The sequence below is a fragment of the Meriones unguiculatus genome, chromosome X (genome assembly GCF_030254825.1).
Source record: "Meriones unguiculatus strain TT.TT164.6M chromosome X, Bangor_MerUng_6.1, whole genome shotgun sequence".
Classification (NCBI taxonomy): domain Eukaryota; kingdom Metazoa; phylum Chordata; class Mammalia; order Rodentia; family Muridae; genus Meriones; species Meriones unguiculatus.
Window position 1 is genome coordinate 37,527,399 of NC_083369.1, and position 20,942 is coordinate 37,548,340.

Below are 20,942 nucleotides of genomic sequence, written 5' to 3' on the forward strand. Positions count from 1 at the left end.
AGTATTGGTGGTAGGGATGCTTATAGTGTCGCCACCCACACCTACCCACTCCCACCCCCTCCACCCCCAGAAAGGACAGTAGCTCAGAGAGATTTCTAGATTCCAAGCCAGATGGTGGCTGTAGTAATTGGGCCAGAGTCCCCAAGAATATATTCCATGTGTTGCTCCACCACCTCTTGCCTTAAATGCCAAGTTTCCAGAATCTTGTACAACTCTACAAGTTGTGCACGTTCATTTTCTTATAAGTTTTCAAGGAGTTGAGTACATATTTTATACTGATATATTTGTAGGATTTTTCCACCTGTCTCTACATTCTCAGTATCTATAATTGTAAGACACATTCCGTTCCTAGGTCAATTCAAATACTCATGAATAGGTACTTAATTAGATTTCCTGTCTTTAAAAATGGTGCCATGTCATCTTCCTAAGCCAGAGTTCTTGGAGTCTTGGGCTCTTCTCTTTACTGTCCTCCTGTAAAACCTGTAGTCATGGGTTAGAAGTGACAAAGCATTTGCCTAACATGCATGTAGTCCTGGATTCCATTCCTAGCACTGTGAGAAAAGAAATTCCCATGACCGAGGCTTGGGTTTATATACTGATAGCTCTTATCTTCATCCCCAAAGGACTTTGGGGATTACCTCCTTTGTTTAGTCCATCTTTGGCCACAGATTTACTCACCTCAACTGATATACATGCCAGTATTGCTTTCCTGCTGACAGTCCTTAAATATCTTCCTACCATTTGGTGACAAAGATTTACATTCCATGATTTTATTTGCTGTCTATGAATGTAGTGACCTACTTTATAATTTTACCCACTATCATTTAGCAATGTCAAGCCAGGTGCATCATTGCCAAATCATGCCTCTATATTATTCTTCCCTAGAAGAGCATAGAGCACCCTGCCTTGTGTCTCACTCAATTATAAAATCCCCTTGAAATTCTGCTCCAGCTGAGAGTTTTTCAGGGTGACTTCCTTGACCTTTGGGACACGTCTGTGTTCTTGTAGAGCTCTGTGCATTTTTTTTCCTTGATACACAACACTGTCAATATTGTTCATGCCTATCTCCTCTACCACTCAGATTTGGAATCAGTATAAATTAGCCCAGAGTTTGATTCCTGTTAAGCTGTGGAGTGTGTGTGTGTGTGTGTATGTGTGTGTGTGTGTGTGTGTGTGTGTGTTTGTTTTAGAGTTTGAGGGACTTATTCCAGAGCCGTGCGCATACCAGGCAAGCTCTCTACTACCAGCCCTTGTTATTATCATTTCTGATAGTGTCTTGCCATGAAGCTCATGCCAGCCTAGAACTCTGTATCCTCCTGCCTTTTCTCCTCATAGGATTGCAGGTATGTGCTATAATGCTTGGCACCATTTTAGGTTCTTAGTAAGTGTCTGTGACATGAATGATGGGAACTGTGATCAAATAATGATGTTTTGGTTTGTAGATACATGGTTCAGTGGCCTGGTGGTAGAATCCTGCATCGCCATGAACTTGATACCTTCCTTGCACAGGCAGTGTCTACCCAGCTCTATGAACCAGATCAGCTTCAAGAACTCAAGGTAATTTATTCTACCTTCATTTAAATTCTTTTTTAATTTTTTTTTGGTTGTGAGCCCAGCCTTTAGTGGCTGAGTAAGCTATTTCTCCAGCCCTAGGTTTTGTTTATTTGTTGAGATAGGGTCTCAGGCTGGGCCTGAGCTTGCTATAATAAGTAAAGATGACCTTGAACTCCTGATCCTTTTGCTTCTACTTCCCAAGTGCTGAGATAATAGGTGTGTCCCTCCACGCTCACCTTGCTTTCTTTCTTTCATAAGCTCCTAGGTCTACTTTAACTTGTTTTTTTTTTTTTCTTTTGGAGCTAAAGAAAAATAATTCTATAGGTAAATGTTTATTTACCCTACCCAGATAGAAACTTCTATTAATAAAACCAAGAGATGCCTGCTATACATTCCCCATAATGATGAATGAAAAGAAACAGAAAAGGTAGAGATTTTGGAAGGCTTGTAAACCATGGTAAGGTTTATCACGTATAAGATAAGCTGCAGGGACCTTAGTGTCACTACTTGTCTCTGAGTAAATGTCTAGTTCCCATTACTTCATTTGTATTTATTCATTTAGTGTGTGATTGTAGGCATGTTGTACCACAGTATTCATGTGGAAGTCAGATGACAACACTCAGTAGTCAGTTCTCTCCTGCCACCTTGGGAGATAGAGTGATTAAATGTCAGTGATCAGTCCTGTGTCCAAGTGCCTCTACCTGTGGAGCCTCCTCATCCTTGCCCCTGCTCCCAACACACAAACTTAACAAAGGGTAGTGAATACTGGGAGAAATATAGAAAAGCATAAAGAAGAAAATGAATATACCATGAACTGCAAGAAGTAGAAGATAGTCGTATAGCAGTTGGACTATAAAGATAGGTTGCCCTGTGCTTCAATCTTAGATCATTGCCTCCTATCTGCCTAATTCCGTCTAGGTTACTCGGCTTTCTTACCTTCTGTTTCTTTACTCTTGGGAATGTAAAGATAATAAGTAAAATAATGTGTGTAAATAGAAAAGTATCTTATATGTTTGTATATTTTAAATATACTGTATATAAATACTAGCTATTAATGCAAAACACCCCTTCCCTGGTTTTAGTAGCTATGCTCCCTTGAGGCCTATATTTGTAACTTTTCTCATTGCTGTGACAAACATAGTTATTCATTCATTCATTCATTCATTCCTTCATTTATTCTAGCTCAGTTTAAGGGTGTCATGTTCATCAAGTCATGGTAGCAGAAGCATAAAGAGTTGGTCACATTGCATCCACAGTGAGAGATGACTTGTTTTCTCCTTTTTAATCACTCCAGTACTCCAGCCCTAGAGAAAAAGTGAACAAATCCAGTAAGACTTACAAAATCAAACCAGATATGGTAGAATGCACCTGCAGCTGAATAGGGAGGGTAGTATACTAGTTTGTAAAAGTTCGTGTGGTTGTGATAAAACATTGATTATTGCCAGCTTGGGGGAGGAAGAGTTTTATTTCAGCTTATACTTTATAGTCCATCACTGAGGGAAACCAGAAGAGGAATTCAGGACAGGGACCTGGAGGCAGGCACTGAAGCAGAGGCAATGGTGGAGTGCTGCTTACTGACCTGTTCCTCGTGGACTTGCTCACACATTAATCATTAATCGAGAAAATTCCCTAAGGTTCCCCCACAAGGAGCAAGGTGATGAATGTAATTTCTTAACTGAAGTTCTTTCTTCTCATAGAACTCTAGGATGTGTCAAGTTCACAAAACAGAAGAAGCTAACCAGCACAGGTAGTTTATAGCTTTAATATTAGACTAGTTAGAGGGAGATGGCTTCTGGGAGGGAAAGAACAAGCTAAGCAAGGTGGCACAAGCTTAAAAATCGGAGGCAAGAAGGTAAAGAGTGTGACACCATACTGCAGTATGTGGCGATTTCAAACAAAACAGTAAAATAGACTTGAAGTTTGGCTGCAGCTCAGTGGTAGAATACCTGGCTAAGATGGAAAAGGCTTTGGGTTTACCCACAAACATCAAAGAGTGAGAGAGAGAGAGAGAGAGACTTGCAGCATCATAATTTAAATTAGGTCAGCCAAGGAAATACTCAACAACCTAAGACATGTGGGATGGTTCTTTTGATAGCAAATATATTTCTGAGTCCTAGACCAATTATTCATGCCAAATCACAACCAGAAAGGGACTTGAAAATGCATCAACTTTTCTATTGAACCATCTGACATACTAGCCTTAAATAAGCACTATGATCAACTTTAACTTTTGATTGATGAGAGAGAAATGTATTGTGCTTTCTTTTTACTTATCATATTGCATGTTTCCTATGTGTTAAAAAGTAAGTAATTTTTCTGCCATAAAGATATATCATTTAATATCATTATAATATTATCCATTTAAATTATTTCCTTAATAATAGATATATTATATAATGTGTATGATAATTCCATGTTTATGCATAGAGCTTTATTGCCATGTGCACTTTCTTAGAATATAGTCTATAATCCTGTACAACAGTTTTAGTGTATCTGTATTTTGACTATATACCTACCACATGAGACCGGGTATTGAATCTTCCAATTTTGACATCATGTCAGCACTCAGAAAGCTTCAGATTTTTGGAACGTTTTCGTTTCTGAAATAGAACTTGCTGCATTACCGAGGCTGAACTCAAATGTCAAGGCTCAGAAGCTCCTATCATCTCAGCCTTCTGAGTAGCTGGGACTATAGCTGTACTCCAGCATGTGTAGCAGAGAGAGTTGTTTTTTGCTTGCCTGGCTGGGTGGCTGGTTAGTTTGAGAGAAGATATATTGTCTTAGTCCAGGCTGGCCTGGAACTTGTAACAGCCATCCTGCCTCAGCCTCCAGAGTCCATATGCCATCACCTTGCTAGAATTGATTCTTAAAAGTAAAGTTCTGAGTTGACAGATGTGAACATTTTCAGAGTTCTTACTCTATATTACTTAGTTGCAGTGTATATTCCTCAGCATTTTTAAGACTTCCCATTTATTTCATTGCACTGTCATCAGTATTGAATATTCTTTTGGTTTTTACTTTTTGAAAATTTCAAATTTGATGGGCAAAATGAGTATCCTCTAAATTATCTCAAGGAAAGGTGGACACAAAAGCTACTTATTCACTCAAGTGACTGTTGAAAGGCAATATGTATGGCAGCTCATAACTAACCCTACTACTCAGGAAGCTGAGGCAGGAGGATTACACTGTGAGACCAGCCCAAGCTATAGAGCAAGACCAATATTTAAAGCTATTTTACTTTTATTATTTATTTATTTATTTGGGAGGACAATGCAGAGGGGTACATGTGTGCCATGAAGTACATGTGGAGATTGGAGAACAACTTGAACAAGTTGGTTTTCTCCTCCTACCATGTGGGTCCTGGAGATCAAATTCAGGCGATCAGTCTTGGCAGCAAGTGCCTTTACCCACTGAACCATCCTGACAGCCCAACATGTTATAATTTAACTGGAAGAGTCAACATGACAGGAATAATAATCAATGCTACCAATGACAATCTGGGTTAAATATTTCTTATCTGAAATGTATAGACAAGACCAGACATAATTCAGGTTTGAGATTTTTTCAGACTTTTTAATATTATTAACTTTTTAATATGCATTCTATATATTTGCATATATATAATGAAATATTTTGGGATAGGAACCAAATCTAACTATAGTATTCAGTTATATTGCATATAAACATACACTAAAGATAATTTTATACAGTATTTTAGGGCATCTGTATTTTAACTGCAACCAACCACGTGAGGCCATAAGATTTTAGATTGTTTTAGATGTAAAGTGTTTTCATTTCTTTCTTTTTTTCCTTGTAGTTTCTTAATATTTTTCTCTCTGATGGTTCCAGATTGAGAAACTGGATGCTCGAGGGATCCAGCTTGCCGCTCTGTTCATGAGTGGGGTTGACACAGCTCTATTTGCTAATGATGCCTGTGGCCAGCCAGTCCCTTGGGAGCATTGCTGCCCCTGGATTTACTTTGACGGAAAGCTGTTTCAAAGCAAGCTCATCAAAGCAGGCCGAGAGCGAGTGTCCCTGGTTGAACTCTGTGATGGCCAGGTACCAATCCACACCTCTGATCTGTTATGTGGATGAAGTCATGAAGGGGGGAAAGAGCTAAAATGTTTGGGCAGTAGGGAACAGAAGTGAAACAAGCTGACCCAAGCTAAATTTAATCAACATGGTCCCCAAAGACTATGATTTAGTGTATGTCTATTACAAAAATCATGTATTGGAAAGTTGTTTTATCCTCACTTAAAGTTTTTATAACTTTTTCCTTACTGAGATTTTTTTCTTCTACATAGAATTCCCACATATACTATACAATATGCCCTTCCAGGAATTCTTGAAATTTCGTTTTTCTTTATTTACACACACACTGCATGTCACTTTTCTAAGTGATAATTTTTTGCTGAAAGGGGAGTTAGAAGAAAGAGACTGCCAGTGGTGATACACACCTTTAATCCCAGCACTTGGGAGGCAGAGGCAGGCAGATCTCTGTGAGTTCTAGGACAGCCAAGGCAATACAGAGCAATCCTATCTTGGGGGAAAAAAAAAGTGGAAAAGAGTAGAAAATAGATGATAAAGTAGGCTTTATAATAAACCTTGGGAAAGGTTAAAAAAGAAAGAGAAAAGAAACTTTATTCACTATTTTATGTACTTAGTGGGGAATGAGCTGATGGACCAGAGCAGAGATCAGCAAATTATTCCTATCCTGCCCCTGTTCTTTATAAATAGCATTTTATTAGAACATTCATTCATTTACATATCTGTGATTTCTTTCATGCTAGAATGGCAGAGAAGAGTAGCTGTGGCAGACACAGTTGTGGCCACAAAGCCTACAGTATTTACTTCCGTACCTTTTCCAGAAGTTTACCAACCTCTGGAACTAGGTATATGTATACACACCCTCAACAGAGCTAAGGGTCTCCAATCCTGAGTATGGGAAAGATTAAAAGGCTCTGTAAGTGTTTGTTTTTTTGTTTTGTTTTGTTTTGTTGCCTCTTCCTTAAAAGAATGACCTAGCCTATTGTTCACCCGCAGTCAACCATTTAGTGATGTCCTTATTGTTATATCTTTTCTTTTTAAATTTTATTTATTTATTATAACTTATTCACTTTGTATCCTGTCTGTAGCCCCCTCCCTCATCTCCTCCCAGTCCCACTCTCCTTCCCTTCTTCCCCTATGTCCATCCCCTAGTCCACTGATAAGGAAGGTCCTCCTCTCCTTCTATCTGACCCTAGCCTATCAGGTCTCATCAGGACTGGCTGTATTGTCTTCCTATGTGGCCTGGCAAGGCTGCAACCCCCTGCTCCCAGAGAGAAGTGATCAAAGAGCTGACCACTGAGTTAATGTCAGAGACAGCTCCTGCTCCCCTTACTAGGGAACGCACTTGGAAACTTAAATGCCTATATGGGCTACATCTGAGCAGGGGGTCTAGGTCCTCTCCATGCATTGTCCTTGGTTGGAGTATCGGTCTCTGCAGGGACCCATGGGCTCAGATATTTTGGTTCTATTGGTCTCCTTGTGGAGCTCCTATCCTTTCCAGGTCTTTCTATCTCCCCCTTCTTCCACAAAATTTCCCTGCACTCTGCCCAAAGTTTGGCTATGAGTCTTAGCATCTGATTGTATACCCTGATGGATAGTCTTTCAGAGGCCCTCTGTAGTAGGCAAATCAAAACAACTCTAAGATTTCACCTTACACCCATGGCTAAGATAAAAAACTCAAGTGCTGGAGAGCATGTGGAGAAAGGGGAACCCTCCTCCAGTGCTGGTGGGAATGTAAACTGGTACAACCACTATGGAAATCAATCTGGTGTTTTCTCAGAAAGTTAAGAATAGTACTACCTCAAGATCCAGCTGTAACACTCCTAGTCGTATTCTGAAAGATGCTCAACTATACAACAAGGACATTTTGCTCAACTATATTTGTAGCAGCTTTATTCGTAATATCCAGAATCTGGAAACAACCTAGAAGTCCCTCAACTAAGGAATGGATACAAAAATTGTGGTACATTTACACAATGGAATACTACTCAGTAATTAAAAACAAGGAAATCATGAAAATTTGCAGGCAAATGGTGAGAACTAGAAAAGATCATCCTAAGTGAGGTATCCCAGAAGCAGAAAGATACGCATGGTGTATACTTACTTATAAGTGGATATTAGATGTGTAATATAGGATAAACATAATAAAATCTATACTCCTAAAGAAGATAAACAACAAGGAACACCCTAGAGAAGATGCTCAATCCTCATTCAGAAGGGCAAATGGAATAGACATTGGAAGCTGGAGAAGACAGGTATATTCGTTTTCATGATCATAGATAATGTTCGTTACAAACTGCTCACCAGAACTAATCTTAGGGCATTGTAGGTTTCTTGAGAAGAATGTTGATGCCAAACAGGCTTCCTGAGGCTATAGTCTAGACGCATTTCATTCTGGGCTCAATTCCCACAATGGGAATAGAATTGCAAGAGTGTGCCTAGAGTGTTCAATACTGTGCATGAAACATGGGGAAAGTTCAAACCAATGCTAATTCTTTTCCTCATTTGAAGGCTGACCTGGCAAGCAAAGTGGAAAAAATGAGGCAGAGTATCCTTGAAGGCGTCAACATGAATCATTCGCCACCTTCTGCTCTACTTCCATCACCTACGCTCGTGCCGCCCATGGTACCCTCTCTCTACCCTGTTTCTCTCTATTCCAGAGCCATGGGCTCATTTCCACCTCCCCTTCAAGCAAGGAGTAGAGGGTTTGCAGGTCAGTATCTAAGAATGAGGTGTCATGTAATATATTTCATAATGAACTGTCTAGTTCACTGCCAGTTACAGAATCAACAGTCTTATGTATATCATGCTGTGGTATACTAGTTTGAAATATATCCTAGGGAAGAAAGTCTATTGAAACCCACGACTGTTCTCAGTAGAGGTGGTTGGTTCTCGGTTATTTGATTCTCATCATCCAACCTCGTATAGCCTGGACTGATGGAAAACCAAGATCACTTGTCACTCCATTATTTTGATAGTTATAATTCATATGAACTGGATCTTCATGGTCACTGTTAGTTCATTCATTCCTTATAGGCAATTGCAGGAAGGTGTCTGTAGGCAAAGCATTGGAAGTACATGCTAGTATTGGAAGATAGCAGTAGCCTGATGTAACTACATTCACTCTAGGGGTAGAGCTGATGCATTACCTACCTTTCGCTGTAAAAGCATGGAAAGAAATGAGATCATCTACACCTCTCAAAGGATTACATCTTGGTAGAGAAAGCAAGTGCATGCATATATGTATAAATATGGTGACTCCCAAGCCTCTGCTTAATGGGAAATAGACAAGCATGATTCAGGCAGCTCAAATCTTAATATATTAAACGACATGCTTCTGGATTTTACATGTGTATGGTGGTTAGTGCCAACCCCAGGACTTTCAACATTCTAGGCAGACATTCTGCCTCTGAGAGACATGCATCCCCAGCTCTGAAATAAGATAAACAATAGGGATATTTTAACACGAAATAGCAAGAAACACTGGTGTGTGTTTCTTTGCTCTTGAACATGTGTACTGTTACTCTATTTAAAAATAATAAAGCTGGAAGTTGAACTTAGTCTTTTAGGGTCACCAAACCCAGGAGTTATAGTTAGTTTATGGGTGGGCTTCCATGAGCAGTATGAAAGTCATCCCCTTGTACAGAGCTCTCAAGGAGCCAACCATTCCATCCCTTTAAGTTGACTTAACATCTCTGACTCTCTCTGTGTTGACTGTATTGTGTGAGACTCAAAAGATGCTTTAATTGAGGCCAAGTTCTTGAGAAATTCCCAGCATTGCTTCAGCTCTACTGAAAGATCACAAGCTTCCTGCCTGCTTCCTGCCTCCTGAAAGGACATTATAAAATCACCTTATAAGAATAGTAAACCCAGGGCTGGAGAGATGGCTCAGAGTTTAAGAGCACTGGCTGCTCTTCCAACGGTCCTGAGTTCAAATCCCAGAAACCACATGGTGGCTCACACCATCTACAGTGAGATCTGGTGTCCTCTTCTGGTGAGCAAGTGTACATGCAGACAGAACACTGTACACTTAATAAATATATCTAGAGGGAAAAAGTAGTAGTAAACCCTAGAATCTAACTTTCATACAAAGGTTACAATGGCTAGATTTAACTTTCATCTTGATACAATCTAGAATCACCTGTGAAGAGAGTCTCAATTTGGAACTGTGTAGATCAGGTTGCACTATGTGGATAATTGTCTTGGTTGCCTTAATTGGCATGGAGAATACCCAGAGAATACCCTTAAATTGGGCAGCATCATTGCCTGGTTTAGGGGCCTGGACTGTCTATAGAAGTAAATTCCTCAAATACTAAGCACGTGTGGATGCATTCTCTCTGCCCTTCACTTTGGATGCAATGTGACTAGCTACTTTAAGTGCTACTTTAATTTTTCTGCTGTGATAGAACTGTAAGCTAAAATATAAAATATACTCTTTTCTCTCACCAGTTTTTTTTTTTTTTTTTTTTTTTTTTTTTTTTTTTTTTGCTAGGTTACTTTTCCACAGCAACAGAAATAAAACTGTAACAGGGGGCTGAATGTATTCCATGTTTTTAACCTTTGGTTTCTTCCCACATGTGGAAAGACCTACTAGAACTCAAAATTCATTGTTATTTTTGATATAGAGTGTCATATAGCCTAAATGCCTTGAATTCCTGATTCTGTTTCCCTTAACAACAACCACAACAACTCCTCCTCCTTCTTCTCCCCCTCCTCCTTCTTCTTCTTCTTGTTTATTTGTTTTTTTTTTTTTTTATTTGTTTGCTTTACATTCCCTCCCTGCTCTCCTCCTGGTCCCAGTCTCCCACCATCTTCCCCCTTTCCTCCCTTCCCTTCTTCTCAGAAAAGGGAAGCCCCCCCCCAATATCAACCCACCTTAGCATCGGGACTAAGCATCTTCTTCCACTTAGGCCAGGCAAGGCAACCCCACTCGGGGGGAGTGATCCAAAAGCAGGCAACAGAGTCCATGTTAGAGACAACCCCTGTTCCACTTGCTAGGGAACCCACATGAAGACCAAACTGCCCATCAGTTACATATGTGTATGGGGTCTAGGTCCAGACCATGCATGCTCTTTGGTTGGTGCTTCAATCTCTGTAAACCCTCCTGGGCCTAGTTAGTTGACTCTGTTCGTCTTCTTGTGGAGTTCTTGTTCCCTTTGAGTCCTTCTATCCTTCCTCCTACTCTTCCACCAGGCTCCTGGAGCTCCTCCTAATGTTTGGCTGTGAGTCTCAGCATCTGTTTTGATCTGCCTACTGGGTGGAGCTTTTCAGAGGACAGTTATGCTAGGATCCTGTCTGCAAGCATAGCAGAGTATCATTAATAGTGTCAGAGGTTGGCTTTCTCCCATGGGGTGGTTCTCAGGTTGGACCTGTCATTGGTTGGACATTTCCTCAATCTCTGCACATCTTTATCCCTGCACATATTTTAGGCAGAGTAAATTTTTGATTCAAGGTTTTGTGGGTGGGTTGGTGGTCCCCTCACTCCACTAGAAGTAGCTAGAAGTAGACTTCAGTCTTGATGTCCCATGCTGCTAGGAGTCTCAGCTATAGTCATTTCCCATATTCTCCCAGGAGCGTACCCTGTTGGAGGTTTCCAGCTTGTCTCAGAGATACCCTCCCTCCGTTTCCCTTCTTGTTCCCAGCCCTCTTAACCTCCTGACCCTATACTCCCCACATCTGATTCCTACCCTCATTTCCTTCCCCTCACCATCTCCTACCCAGTTTCCTCTCTTCATCCACTTCTACTATCTGTTCTATTTCCCCTTCTGAGTGAGATTCAAGCATTCATCCTTGGGCCTTCCTTGTTACTTAGCTTCTTTGGGCCTATGGATTGTAGCATGGTTATTCTGTACTATATGGCTAATATCTGCTTATAACTGAGTATATAGTATACACTCAGTATACATATGTATATAGTATGTACATAGTACGTCTGTCTGGGTTACCTCATGCAGGATGATCTTTTATAGTTTCATCTATTTGCCTGCAAACTGTATGATGTCTTTGTTTTTTAAATAGCTGATGAGTATTCCATTGTGTAAATATACTACATTTTCTTTACCCATTCTTCACTTGAGGGACATCTAGGTTGTTTCCAGTTTCTGGCTATTATGAATAACGCTGCTATTAACATAGGTGAACAAGTGTCCTTATGGTATGGTGGAGCATCTTTTGGGTATATGTCCAGAAGGAATATAGCCGGGTTTTGAGGTAAAACTATTCCCAGTTTTCTGAGAAAACACAAATTGTTTTCCATAGTGGTTTGCACTCCCACCAGCAATGGAGCAGCGTCCCCCTTTCTCTACATTCTTGTTAGCATATACTGTCACTTGAATTTTTTATCTTAGCCATTCTGATGGGTGTAAGATACAATCTCAGAGTCATTTTGATTTGCATTCCCCTGTTGACTAAGGACTTTGAGCATTTCTTTAAATGCTTCTCAGCCGTTAGGGATTTTTCTGTTGAGAATTTTCTGTACCCCATTTTTTAAATAGATTACTTGATTTGTTGCTATTTAACTTCTTGAGTTCTTTATATATTCTGGATATTAGCCCTCTGTCAGATATAGGGTTGGTGAAGATCCTTTCCCTATCTGTAGGCAGTCATTTTGTTCTGATGACAGTGTCCTTTGCTTTTTAGTTTCATAAGATCCCATTTATTGATTGTTGATCTTAGAGTCTGAGCTGTTGGTGTTCTGTTCAGGAAGTTGCCTCCTGTGCCAACAAGTTCAAGGCTCTTCCCCACTTTCTCTTCTAATAGATTTAGTTTAGCTGATTTTATATTGAGGTCTTTGATCCATTTGGATCTTAGTTTTGCACAGGGTGATAGAAATGGATCTATTTGCATTTTTGTACATGCAGACATCCAATTAGACCAGCACCATTTGTTGAAGATTCTTTTCTTTTCCCATTGTATGGTTTGGGCTTCTTGTCAAAAATCAAATGTCTGTAGGTGAGTGGGCTTATTTCTGGGCCTTTTATTCCATTGGTCAACCTGTCTTTTTCTATGCCAATACCGTGCAAGGTTTTTTTGTTGTTTGTTTGTTTGTTTGTTTGTTTTGTGTTTTCAAGACAGGGTTTTTCTGTGTAGCCTTGGCCCCCAGTAGTGCACATCACCCAGCTAGGCTAAACCTCCTAAAGGCCACATGACTTTCCAAAAAAATCACTGCTAGCCGGGGACCAGTTGTTGCAACATAGGAAGTTGTGTGGCCTATTTCATATTCAAACTGCCACACTATTTCAACCAGACCAGCATTAACTTGTTACAGTCTTCCTCCCTCTGTCTCCTGAATTCTGGGATTAGTTAGGGTTATGCACCATGATGCTCATCAAGTCTTAGTTTTTTAATTATATATTTATTTCATTTTTCCATTTACTTTGCTCATCTGGTTAATCCTCTATTGTATTGTGAGGCATATTTGTGTGGAAATAGGTTTAACCTACAATTTTCTAATAACTAGATTTTAAGAATTCATTTTCTGTTTGAGTGCAGAAGAGTAGCGAGGGTATGAGGAAGGATAACTAATACTAAAGCCTTTGACAAAGCCATATGGAAATCTACTACTGTAGAAGTTTCCTAAAAAAATTATAATATATATATATATTAATTTTTTTAATGGAGTTACCCTATAATTTGGGAATAGTGCCTCTCTCACATACCAAAGGCCACCAAAAAAAATGTGTTGCCAGATATGGATTACCTTTTTACAAGTTGTTGGTCAGTGAGATCCCCTGGGGTCCCAAAACAATGCAAGGTATTTCCATTGGTTTTAATTTACCCTCTAAAACTTGATGTTAAGACTCTTTTGCTCATCATACCACATATATGAGTCATAGAAGATGGAGAAATTAAGCTGGTGCCAACTTGAAAGCTTCATCCCTACTGGCTAGCTCTCATAGTGCTGGAAGGTGCTATTCATACTACGGAGGGAGAAAAGTAATCTTACCTATGAACATGTAAGCCAAAAGAATGACTGGCTTGGCAAGATGTGCCCACTGGTCCCGTAGTTGAATGAATGCTGTGGTAGTAACCAACTACTTTCTGATTGGATTTACTGACTACTGTTATCCTTCCAAATACACATGTAGGAAACTATTCATCTGTCAACCCTTATCAGAGAAGCTTCTATCTGCAGTAGATAGAAATTAACACAGAGACCCACAACTGGTCAATGTAAAAGAATAAGACACTGCCCAGTTCTCAGCCCTACATGAAATATTTATATTATGCTCTCTCCCCACAAGTCTTTGGGGTCATTACAGAAGAGGCAGAGGAAAGATTGTGAGAGCCAGAGGTAGTAGGTGAGTTCTGTGAAATAGTGTTTTCTGGATACAACAGAGCCATTGCAGACATGGACTCACAATGGCTGTTATTGGTTGCACAAGACCATCACAGGATCATGCCAGGCAAAATTCCAGCATGGATTGGGAAAAGAAGTCTAGCCACACCTGAGAGCTATTGGCAATCAATGACCACTGGAAGAGCAAGAGTCAGTTTTCTTCAGGGATATGGCTCCCCAGAGGCTGCCTATTCTCTAGCAGATGGCCTCACACCCATGCACATACTGGCAAGACTAAGTGGATTCGGTGGTTTTTGTTTTGTTTGGTGGGGTTGTTTGTTTGTTTTTTAAAAGAAGGCAAAGTTGGGAGAGAAAAGTGATGAGAAGGATAAATGAAGATTTAGAGTGGAAAGGATTAGCATGGTGATCTAAACCACATGCATTTATGAAAGTTCTTAATTAAAAAAAAAGAAAAATATATGACTATTTTTTTTCTAAACAAGTTCCTCTTAAGTAGCAGAGTTGAAAAAAGTCAGTCATTTCCAGTACAGTTATTAAAGTGGATCTACAAAGAGAGATCTCCTTTTCTGTATTTACTTCCTTTGTTGTTATCATAATCTTATCAGAGGGAAATAGGGATGAAAAGAATAGGTAGACCGTATAGTATCTTTTGTTTCACCTCTTGCCCTATCTTGCACTTGTCATTCACCACTGCTGTTTTTCAATTACCAGGTCTCCATCCAATTCCACCCCAAGGAGGAAAACTGGAGATTGCTGGCATGGTGGTGGGCCAGTGGGCTGGCAGCAGATCTTCTAGAAGTCGAGGATCCTTTGGCATGCAAGTGGTTTCTGTCGGTGGGCCAGGAAGGGGGTATGTACTTGAATGGATTGGTATAGCTAGTGTACCTTTAGGAAAATGCCCAGTTATTGAATCCTTCTATTAAGGTAAGAGGTATTAATCAAATCTCCATACTTGAAATAAGCTTTAACTTTAGCTCATCAAATGTGTAACAACAAATGCCCTGCTTGATAAAAAGAATGTTTGTACTGGAGAGCAATAAGGAAAAACAGAATAATTCAGCATAGCGTAGAAATGGTAGGACTAGAGATGTGCAGTAGTAATACTAAAGAGGGCCATCTGAATTAGTAAAATAAGAGGAGTAGTGAGCCAAATGAAAATGGGATTGAGTCTTCATGTGTTCTCATGGTCACCTTTCTTCCTCTTGCAAGGCACGGAAAAGAACAGGCTGGAAGAGGAGCCAAAGGTCACAAAAAAGGAAATAAACAAGTAAGTATCTTTCTTGAGATTATCAAGTTGGCCTGACATCTTTTGATCCTTCTGGCTAAATAAAAACAGATCATGTCAAGCATGGAAAGTTGAGCTTCCCAGCAGGAGTTTTCATGCCTTTTCTAGACATTTGATTTCAGTGCCCACTTCACTAGTGTGGTCAGTGTTTGTCACCATGAATTGTTCCCACAGGGCTACAGGGGCTCTTTCTTTATTCTGAATGAAGGTGCAATGTCCTGAAGACCTGTGCCTAGTATAGTATTGCTACATGCAGCTAGAAGGGAACAGAGTGACACTGACAGCTAGATTGTCTAAAGACTGTCTAAGCTTTGAGGACCCAGCAGAGATGCTTAGAAAATTTGACTTTTGCCTTACAGGAGATGGAAGCATTGCTTTCTCTCTACCCCCTCGTGTGTGTGTGTGTGTGTGTGTGTGTGTGTGTGTGTGTGTGTGTGTTCATTCCTACAGATTAAATGCAGGGCTTTGCATAGGCGGATGCTATGAGCTACACCACCAGTTTTTACATATTGGTGTGTATGTGCACATATGTGCAGGTATGTATACATATGTATGTGCAGTACAGAAGTAGACATCAGTCATCTATCTTTGTTGCTTTCCACCTTTACTCCTCTCCACCTTTTCTCTTTCCTCTCCTCTCCTTCCTGTCCTTCCCTCTCCTCCCCTCCCTCCCCTCTCTTTTCCTCTCCCTTCTCCACCTCTCTCTTTCTTCTTTAAGACAGTCTCACTATGTAGCCCTAGTTGGCCTAGAACACTGTGTAGATAAGGCTGCCCTCACAGAGATCCACCTGCCTCTGCCTCCTAACTGCTGGTATTAAATAAAGGTGTGTGCTACCATGCCAAGCTGTCATCAGATATCAATCCAAAATCTATTCTTCTCTATATAGCCATACTTCACTCTGTCAATAAGAAATCTTATTAGCCAGGCATAGTGGTGCATGCCTTTAATTTCATCACTCAGGAGGCAGAGGCAGGTGGATATCTATGAGTTCAGGGCTATCCTGTTCTACATAGTGAGGTCCAGGACAGCCAGAGCTATGTAGTAAGACCCTGTTACAAAAATAAACCTATAAATAAATAAATCTAACTATTTAATGTTTGTTTTGGTGTTATTTTTTAAATCATCTTTATTGATACAAGAGTGGAGAGATATTTTCACTATTATAAACTAAAGAGCTGAAAGCTTGATATGTTGGAATAGCTGCTACTCACACAGTCATTTGGATTTCTTTAGAAATTAACAGGAACAGAGGGCTTACACTTAAACAAGTGAATAACTACAGATATTATAGTTTAAAAGAGAATTTCAACTCCAAAGAATGCTCTTAGCTACTGTTGTAATTGTATCATGTTGCTTAGGTCCAGGTTCTTTCTTCAAAGAGTCATCTGAAAAACAAGAACAGAAGAGACATTTCAACATTTTCTATCTTGCTGTTGCTGTTTCATGAAAGGAATTTAATTTTTAGTTAAGTATTATAAAAATTTCATTAAATTGCCTGGTGTTGGTGGTGCATGCCTTTGATCCCAACACTTGGAAAGCAGAGGCAGGAAGATATCTGTGACTTCAAGGTCAGTCTGGTCTACAGAGCAAGTTCCAGGAAAGCCAGGGCAACACAGACTAACTGCCACATAAAAATAAATAAATAAATAAATAAATAAATAAATAAATAAAATAAAAATAAATCAGGGTGTTATTTTTGAACCAAAAATTGAACTGTGATACTAAGACCCCCTTCCCCACACTAAGCATTCTATAATGTATTCCAAACTACAAAACACTAACTTTGGGAATTTTCTAAAGCTTCCCAGTTCCTCCAGAGAGTGGTCAATAAGTTAGAAAGCACTGAACTTAGAAAGAAAACTAGCCACCCAGGAAGACGCCAATAGAGTAGTATCATGCAGTGTGAAAAACCTATTTTAGTATGTGAATAATATCTCTGTGATCTATTCATGCAGACAAGACCGCAGAAATAGTCATGTGGATATATCTAGAGTGGGCAGCAAGTGATTGAGAGCTAAGTCCTGATTTGTGATGAGAAGGAATATTTAAGATGACACAGCGCACACTGTCTTCCACTCATATTTACTATATGAGGTCATTGAAACTATGTGAACACCAGTGGATATTTACTACTTCCCATTTTAGGCAGAAACTGAGGCCTAGAGGGAGGACATCATCTCACCTCAAAGTAACCCCCAAGTTAGTTTTCAGAATTGGCATTCCAGCCTGAGCTACCTGATTCCAGTGTCCTGTGCTATATGGATTCCAATACGACAGCAACTCTGATTGCTAGAACCAGAATCAGAACCAAGTTAGGTTTTGCTCATAACCATTATTAGCAGAACTTGATTTTTCTAAGGTCAAGTCAGGGTATCACTAATTTTCTTGGGACCATGAAATAGAAACAGTGAAATTAATTACTATTTTTTGATCTCTTCTTTTAGTTCGGGGGTAAGAAGCTGAAGGTCTGAAATGGGCTCTTTCCATGTAGCCCATTTATTGAGTTTCTAGAGCACACCAGGCACACACTCTTTAAGTGCTTTATGTAGAGTCGTTCATTAAATCATTGTGGAGCATATGAAGGACATGCCATTCTATTGAGTGCTTGAGGAGAATGAGAAAAAAAGGGGGGGGGGCATTAGGGGATCTTCAGCTCAAGGTGCTTCCACCACTATCCTCTTCTCTAGAGGCAATCTGGTCATAGAAATGCTTTATTAGAACCTAAGCCACCACCTTGGGACACAACTGCTGTTGGCTCCCTTGACTACCTTGCTGATTTTCCTTTTTCATTTTAGTGCTGCTCGCAATTCCTTCAGAAACTAAGTGTTCCAGCTCATATGATGTACATACATTACAGTTTTATCTTCCTAAGTTTATTCCTAGGACCTTGAGTATTAATGTTTTCAAACTGAAGTTACTTGTTTGTTCTTTGTTGAATCCATCAGGTGGAAAGTTCTACCCTTCCAGTGGATATTTACTAGTTCCATAGTATTTCCAAGTTCTCGGGAAACACGTCCAGCAGCGCCTGTGTGTTATAAGTTAAAGAGAAAAAGAGATTGCAGGCTCATGGAAAGAAGCTGACAGGAGACTGCTGCTGCTCAGAGGAGCTGTATTTGAAAGGGGAGCCCTGGAAGGGAGAACATGACAAAAGATCCAAAGAGGAGCCTTATTATGTTTTTATGTTTATAGGCTTTTTTAGAGAAACTTTCAACTTTATTTGAGGGGGGGTTATTTATTATTATTATTATTATTATTATTATTATTATTATTATTATTATTATTTACTTTATATCCTGGCTGTATCCCCCTCCCTCATCTCCTTCTGGTCCCACCCTCTCTCCTTCCCCCCCCCCTTGTCCCTCCCCTAGCCACTGATACCCCTATCAGGTCCTCCTCTCCCACTATCTGACTGTAGCCTATCATGTCTCATCAGGACTGTTTGGATCCACTTTCTATGTGGCCTAGTAAGGCCACCCCGTCAGGGGGAGGTGATTAAAGAGCAGGCAACAGAGTTTGTGACAGAGACAGCCCCTGCTCCCCTTACTAGGAAACCCACTTGGAGACTGAGCTACCCACAGGCTACATCTGAGCAGGGGGTCTAGGTCCTCTCTACACATGGTCCTTGATTGATTCATCAGTCTCTGCAGTCCTCTTAGGTCCAGATTTTTTTTGCCTCTGTTGGTCTCCTGTCCCCTCCAGGTCTTTCTGTCCCCCCTTCTTCCATTTTTATTTATCATTTTTATTATACCATCCTGGCCAAAGGCATGCATAGTAAGGACGTTTTAAAAGGGGAGGGGGGCAGGCATGGTGGCGCAGGACTTTAATCCCAGCACTCCAGGAGGGAGAGGCAGGGGTATTGCTATGATTTCAAGGCTAGCCTGGTCTTCAAAGTAAATCTAGGACAGCCAAGGCTACACAGAGAAACTCTGTCTCAAAAATCCAAATAAAACAAATAAGCAAACAAATAAATAAAAGAGAGGGAGACTAAAGAGATAGATGGGGGGGGGGGTCCTTCCAAATCTGAAGAACAGAAGGGGTTTCTGATTCTTAGAGTGTTTTCAGAAGTGTAAGCAAGCTTTATGCTTACCAAGTGACCTAACCTGGCCTGGCCTATACAGCAGACAATAGAACCATAAATTTACATTCCAGGTTGCAGGAGAAGAGCTCCAAGGCCACAGTGCATCATGCTTTCTCAACTATATTCTAAAGGAGAGCTGCAGGGATTTGTGGCCTGATTTCTGGGTGAGAAAGAAGCACCTATAGGGTCTGTGATCACACACCATGTTGTACACACTTTGAAGCCAAGTAATTTAGTTCTGCCGTTCCAATCTTGTAACTTCAGGCGAATTGTTCTATATTTTCCTGATTTGTAAAGTGAAAAAATTACAAGATTATGAAGATTAAATGAGATGATATAGTGAAAAAATAGCATAAGCCCTGGAATATGGGAAGTACTCAGGAAAAATTAGTTGATATTTATAATTGATCAAAATTCAACAGTTATGAGTGTTTATTATATCTCATTGTAAATAGTAAGGCCATTGAAGTAAAATGGTCTAGGCGTGCAAGGAAACTTGCGTATATCATTTTGCTTTTTTTGAGCCTCTGTCTTACGCATACAATAAACACCAGGATATATGTGATACCTAACCACATAGAAAGAAGCTGTCACTCTTTCTAGTAATAGTCATGGAAAGTCAGCACTATACTACTGACACATGCAGTTCCTGTCAGCAGTCACATTTCCAGGATAAAAGGAGTAACAGCTCTATGGTTTTAGTTGTATAATTGTCTGTGAGATATTGAAATAGATCTGACATTTTTCCCATTGGGCTTTTCCCCTTTCCTGATAGCTTGCTCTTCCGATTATCAGCACATATTCAGTGTTATATGGCAGCTGAGCATGTAGCTGACCCACCTAAAATAGATTTCTGGCTGCACTACTCTCTGCCATGAGCAAATTATTTTAGCATTCCTGTGCCTCAGCTTTCTCATCAGTAAATGGAGTATGATAATATATACTATTTCAGTCGCTATAAGTATTAGAAAAGTACATTTTTGTCAGTAAGTAATGGTGCATTCCTTTAATCTCAGCACTTGGGAGGCAGAGGCAGATCCCTGATTTTTTTTAACATATCATTTATTACAATTTATTTAATTTGTATCTTGGCTGTGCCACCCTCCCTCATCTCCTCCCAATCCCACCCTCCATTCCTCTTCTCCCTCTATGCCCCTCCCCTAGTCCATTGACAGAGGAGGTCTTCCTCCCCTTCTATTTGACCCTAGCCTATCAGGTCTCATCAGGATTGGTTACATTGTCTTCCTCTGTGGCATGGCAAGGCTGCTCCCTCCTTGGAGAAGGGGGAGGTGATCAGAGATCCTGCAACTAAGTTCATGCCAGAAAAAGTCCCTGCTCTCCTAACTAGTGACCCCACTTGGAGACTGAGTCTATGGACTACATCTGAGCCGGGGTTTTAGGTCCTATCCATGCATTGTCCTTGATTGGGGTATCATTCTCTTCAGGCCCCCAGGGCTCAGTTTTTATGGCTCTGTTGGTCTCCTTTTGGAGCTCCTGGTCTCTCCAGGTCTTTCTATCTCCCCCTTCTTTCATAAGATTCCCTACACTCTGCACAAAGTTTGGCTAAGAGTCTTAGCCTCTGCTTAGATGCCCCAATCAGTAGAGTCTTTCAGAGGCTGTCTGTGGTAGGCTCCTGTCCTGTTCCCTGTCTCTCCTGCTTCTGATTTCTATTTCATTT

At 40.2% G+C, this 20,942-nt stretch overlaps 1 protein-coding gene across 2 annotated transcripts in view; it reads left to right on the top strand.

Annotated features, from left to right (window-relative positions):
- The window catches only part of Fam120c (family with sequence similarity 120 member C), a 136,555-nt gene that overhangs the window by 109,589 nt on the left and 6,024 nt on the right, over positions 1-20,942 (top strand). Inside the window, exons 11-15 of one of the 2 annotated variants that reach the window (XM_060374918.1) lie at positions 1,443-1,557; positions 5,404-5,613; positions 8,113-8,314; positions 14,612-14,750; positions 15,110-15,167. In XM_060374918.1, the coding sequence (XP_060230901.1) occupies positions 1,443-1,557; positions 5,404-5,613; positions 8,113-8,314; positions 14,612-14,750; positions 15,110-15,167 (724 nt within the window). The remainder of the gene's footprint in view (positions 1-1,442; positions 1,558-5,403; positions 5,614-8,112; positions 8,315-14,611; positions 14,751-15,109; positions 15,168-20,942) is intronic. The other variant, XM_060374919.1, reaches the window with a different exon arrangement.